Source organism: Talpa europaea, assembly GCF_964194135.1.
Source record: "Talpa europaea genome assembly, chromosome: 8".
Taxonomy (NCBI): domain Eukaryota; kingdom Metazoa; phylum Chordata; class Mammalia; order Eulipotyphla; family Talpidae; genus Talpa; species Talpa europaea.
Genome location: NC_140075.1, coordinates 96,425,682 through 96,430,368, shown reverse-complemented (window position 1 = coordinate 96,430,368; position 4,687 = coordinate 96,425,682). Strand labels below are relative to the sequence as shown.

At 62.0% G+C, this 4,687-nt stretch overlaps 1 protein-coding gene across 1 annotated transcript; it reads left to right on the top strand.

Annotated features, from left to right (window-relative positions):
* Positions 1–2,094: 2,094 nt before the first annotated feature.
* CCDC177 (coiled-coil domain containing 177) lies at positions 2,095–4,313 on the top strand (the record flags this gene model as incomplete). Its single annotated transcript, XM_084240048.1, has 1 exon — positions 2,095–4,313. The coding sequence occupies one exon, from the start codon at positions 2,095–2,097 to the stop codon at positions 4,162–4,164; it is 2,070 nt and encodes a 689-aa protein (XP_084096174.1). The 3' UTR covers positions 4,165–4,313.
* Positions 4,314–4,687: the final 374 nt, after the last annotated feature.

Here is a 4,687-nt window from a genome sequence, read left to right as displayed (position 1 = left end):
GAGATACCATCTCACACCAGTGAGAATGGCACATATTAAAAAGCTAGCAACAACAAATGTTGGCGAGGGTGTGGAGAAAAAGGAACTCTTCTGCACTGTTGGTGGGAGTGCAAACTGGTCCAACCACTATGGAGAGCTGTGTGGAGATTTCTGGACCTACTAAACATAGAGCTTCCATATGACCCAGCAATTCCACTCCTAGGTATTTACCCAAAGGACACAGAAACATCAATTCCAAAGAGCACCTACACCCCTATGTTTATAGCAGCACTATTTACAATAGCTAAGCTTTGGAAACAGCCCAAATGCCCAAAAATAGATGACTGGATCAAGAAGATGTGGTACATATACACCATGGAATATTACTCAGCATTCAAAAAAGATAAACACATGCAATTTGCAGCAACATGGATGGCGCTGGAAGGGATCACGCTCAGCGAAATAAGCCAGAAAGAAAAAGAAAAATATCGGATGGTCTCACTCATAGCAGGAATCTAGAAAACCTAAATAAGGGACCGGGAAAATGAATAACTATAAGAAAGTAAAAATCAAAATCAACAAACAACTATGAACCAGAGACACTCTATGGGAGGTGGGGGGTGGGGAGGGGAGGGATTGGGGTCAAAATAAGGGGGTCGCAATTGTATGGGGAATATAAAAATAAAAAAAATTATATTAAAAAAAGAATAGGGTTTCTTGGTGAGACTCCTTCATATATAAATCGTATATACATTTTATAGAGAATTTTATTTTCAAGTCTCCTTCGCCCTCTAAGCAAACAAACCAACACCCTTGGGCGTCCACCAGGAGGCGCCGGGGGCCTCGAAAGACCTGCGGTACCTTCCCGGCTGGAGAGGCGGCGATGGATGCTGCGGCGATGGAGCCCGGCTGCTTCCTTTTATAAAAATCACTGTGAGGGAAGAGCAGAGAGTTGCGTTATTTTAGGGAGACCTTGTCGCACTCCCCCACCCGCGTGTAGGTAGCGTCTGGGGGGTGCGCTGGCCCCTGGAGAGACGCTGGCGGTGCCTGCGCTGGCAGCTGAGGCTCCTTCAGCGGCTGCAGCCGGCAGTAACCCGACCCCGCCGGCGGGAGGACCGAAGAGGCTCCACCGAGAGCGGCCACTGCGAACAAAAGCCTCCGCGCTGGGCCGGAGCTCGGGACCTGCGGTGAGTGAGCCCGCCCTGGGACCCGGAGCGTCCAGCACTGGCCTGGCCCTGCTCATTGAGCTCCAGGAGTCCATCTCGCTGAGACATAGTGGGGGGACCTCGAGGGCATCGGGAGGTCGGTGTCCGAGCCTAGACCGGGATGCACGGTGCTTCTAGCACATTCAGACTCGGAGGGGATCGGCTGCATCTGGGAGAACCCAGACACCTTCTCCATCCCCAGCAAACACCCGGCGGTGGGGGTTGGGGGTTGGGGGTTGGAAGGCGTGCACTGTTCCTGGTAAGCCCTGCCCAAGAGGCAGGATGGAGAATCCATCACCCCTCCCCGAGAGGCCTTTTGGGGATGAGACATTTCTCTCAGCCCTTGCATCCTTCCCGGCCTGAGTCTCCGTGGGCAGCGGGAATCAACCCGCAACTTCTTCCCTAAGCAAATGGGGCCACTGCAGCTATGCGCTTTGGGGATGAACGGCCTCTCCATTTTTTTGTTCCTACAAAGCTGCATCCCAGGTCGCCCGCCTAAGCTACAAACAAATACCCTAATCCTCCTGGGAATCCTCCAGAGCCTCCCCGGTCGGCTACCGCCTGCACCTCGATCTTTTCATCTTAACTTGCAGCTGGAAGGAATATTGCAACTAGGGGGCCCGACGCCCAGGGGAGCTTGGCCAAAGGCCTCGGTCCTACACTTACATAGGGGGGATTTAAGGGGCTAAGACAGATGAAGTCTGCTCGCTACACGCCAGTCCCCTCTTCCCCCCATGGATTTTTAGGGCATCGGTATTATGATTTACTTTCCACCGGGCCTCTGAGCTTAATCCTAAAGCGGATTAAGCTGGGAAAAAGTGAATATGAACGGGGAGGGAAGAACCGCTTTCAAATGCATTCCTCAATGTCCCTCCCTCGTCCCCCGCAGACTCTGCGTAAAGACTCAGCCATGGTGGATCCCGTGCCTCAAGAGGAGAAGGCGGGAGAGGAGCCCGGAGGCTCAGGAGGGGAAGGTGCCGCCGCCTCGGTGCCCCCAGATGCCCAGGGTGCCCAGCAGCCTGCGGCATCCTCGGCCTCGGCCTCGGCGGCGGCGCCCCGCAAGGCTGAAGTCCCATGCAGCGCCGAAGGTGGGAGGCGGGAGCAGTCCCCGATGCTGCACCTCGACCTCTTCAACTTCGACTGTCCGGAGGCCGAGGGCAGCCGCTACGTGCTGACCAGCCCCCGCTCGCTGGAGGCCTGCGCCCGCTGCGCCGTCAAGCCCGTGGAGCTGCTGCCACGGGCCCTGGCCGACTTGGTGCGCGAGGCACCGGGCCGCTCCATGCGAGTGGCCACCGGCCTGTACGAGGCCTACGAGGCGGAGCGACGCGCCAAGCTGCAGCAGTGCCGGGCCGAACGCGAGCGCATCGTGCGCGAGGAGAAGCGGCGCCTCTTCACGCCGCTGGGCCCCGCGGCGACGGCGGCCTCGGCCTCTAGCGCGGGCGGCAGCAGCAGCAGCTGCAGCAGCGCCAGCCTCCCGGCCTCGCCCAAGCCGCGCGCGACCCGCAAGGCCTCCTCCAGCCCCTCCCCAGCCCGGACCCAACCTCCGCCCGCGGGCTCGCGGGGAGGTCGCAAGAGCCACTCGCTGGACTCGCTGTCCCGCCGGCGAGAGGGCGCCCTCAGCTCTGAGTCCGGCGCGTCGTCGTCTTCCTGGTCGTCGCGGGGCTCGGCCAGGAACAGCTACCCGGCGGGGTCCGCGTCGTCCGCCCCCAACCCGGTGGGGCGCCCGTCCGCCCTGGCCCTGGTCCCGATCACAAGCCGGAGCTTCAGCCTCGGCGACCTGAGCCACTCGCCGCAGACCGCCCAGCACGTGGAGCGCATCGTGCGCCAAGTGCGCGTGGAGCGGGGCCTGCGCGGGGTGCCCGAGCGCGACCGCAAGATCGCGGCGCTGATGCTGGCGCGGCACCAGGAGGAGCGCCTGTTGCTGGAGCAGCGCGCCGCGGCCCACGGCCAGTGGGAGCAGCAACGCGTGCGCGCCGAGCAGCGGCGGGAGCGCGAGGAGCGCGAGAAGCAGCGCTCGCTGGAGAAGGGCCGCCGGGCCTGGGCCGCGCAGGTGGAGGAGAGGCGCGGTCGCCGGGGCCGCGAGGAGCGGGAGGTGGCGCGGCAGCGGCAGCGGCAGTACGAGCGCAGCGAGGAGCGGCGGCGGGAACTGGCGGAGCACCAGGGCCTGCTACGGCGGGAGCGGGCGGAGCGCGCGGCCCAGGAGGACCGGCTGCGCAAGCTGCAGCAGGAGCAGAACCTGAAGCAGCGGGAGGAGGGCCTGAAGGAAGGGCGAGAACGGGCGGAGCGGGTCCGCAGGGAGCGCGCCCAGCGCGTGGCGCGCACCAAGCAGCGGCAGGAGGGCCAGCTGCAGCGCGAGAAGCGGGAGCTGAGCCGGGCGGAGCGGGCGCGCCACGCGGCACTGCTACAAGGCCGGGTCCGCCAGGAGCAGGAGGATCGAGAGGGACTGAGGAGCTCCCTAGAGGCCAGCTTGGGCCGCGCGCAGGAGAACTATGAGCAGTTGGTGGAGCAGCGCACCCGGGATCTGCGGGAGCGGGCCCGTCGAGAGGAGCTGCAGGGCCGGCGGGCCAAGGAGGCTGCGGAGCGCAAAGACCGGGAGCATCAGGCCCACCTGGAGGCGCTGGCTCGGGTAGGCGAGCGGCGACTGCAGCACGCGACGCAGGCTGCAGAGGAGGCGGTGCAGCAGAAGGCGCGGCGGGTGGGCCAGAATCGGTTGGAGAAGGAGCGGACCCAGCGCGCCAACAAGGAGAAGGTGGACAGGGACGAAGACAGCCGCCGGCGGGAGCTGCTCCAGGCTATCGGGCGCAAGCTGGAGCGCAGCGAGCAGCTGTCTCGGGAGCGACGCTGCGCGCTGGAGAGCGCGCGCTCCACAGCCCGGGCCTCTTTCCACGTGCGGGAGAAGGTTCGCGAGGAAACCAACACGCGCTCCTTCGACCGCATGGTGCGGGAGGCCCAGTTGCACGCCAGCTTGGACCGCAAATGACCGCCGCCCCGCGCTGGACGTCCAGTCACACGCAGCCCCGTGGGGCCTCTCAGCCACGTTGACCATATAGTGCGAGCGCCCCCGTAGGGGCGCAGCACCATGGCCTTCTCAGGCTTTTGACCTCTGAAGCAATGGAAGGACAGACTTACAAGACCAGTCTGTTGCCTTTGCTTTAAAAAACTGACTTCGTTTGGAAATGACATAGCACAATCTTTGACCACATCCATTCTTGGTGTTTCTTACACAGGTCCCTTGCCAAGTTGCATCTTTTGGATTGAAATAGAAAAGGCTGGGGAAAGCCTCTCTCCTCCGCCCCCCTCACCCCCCCAGAGTCCAGAGATTACTACCCCATTCCGTAGCAGTCACCCCAGGCTGGTGTTCAAGGTGCCTCCCCTTAAGCAGCTGAGGAGGCATCTCCCTGGCTGGTTCACCTCCATTTCTAAAAATATGGCAAGTTGCACAAAGCTCAAGGGCTTGGAAGAAAAGCACAGCTCTTGAAGGTGTAAGCTCACATCCATGTGAC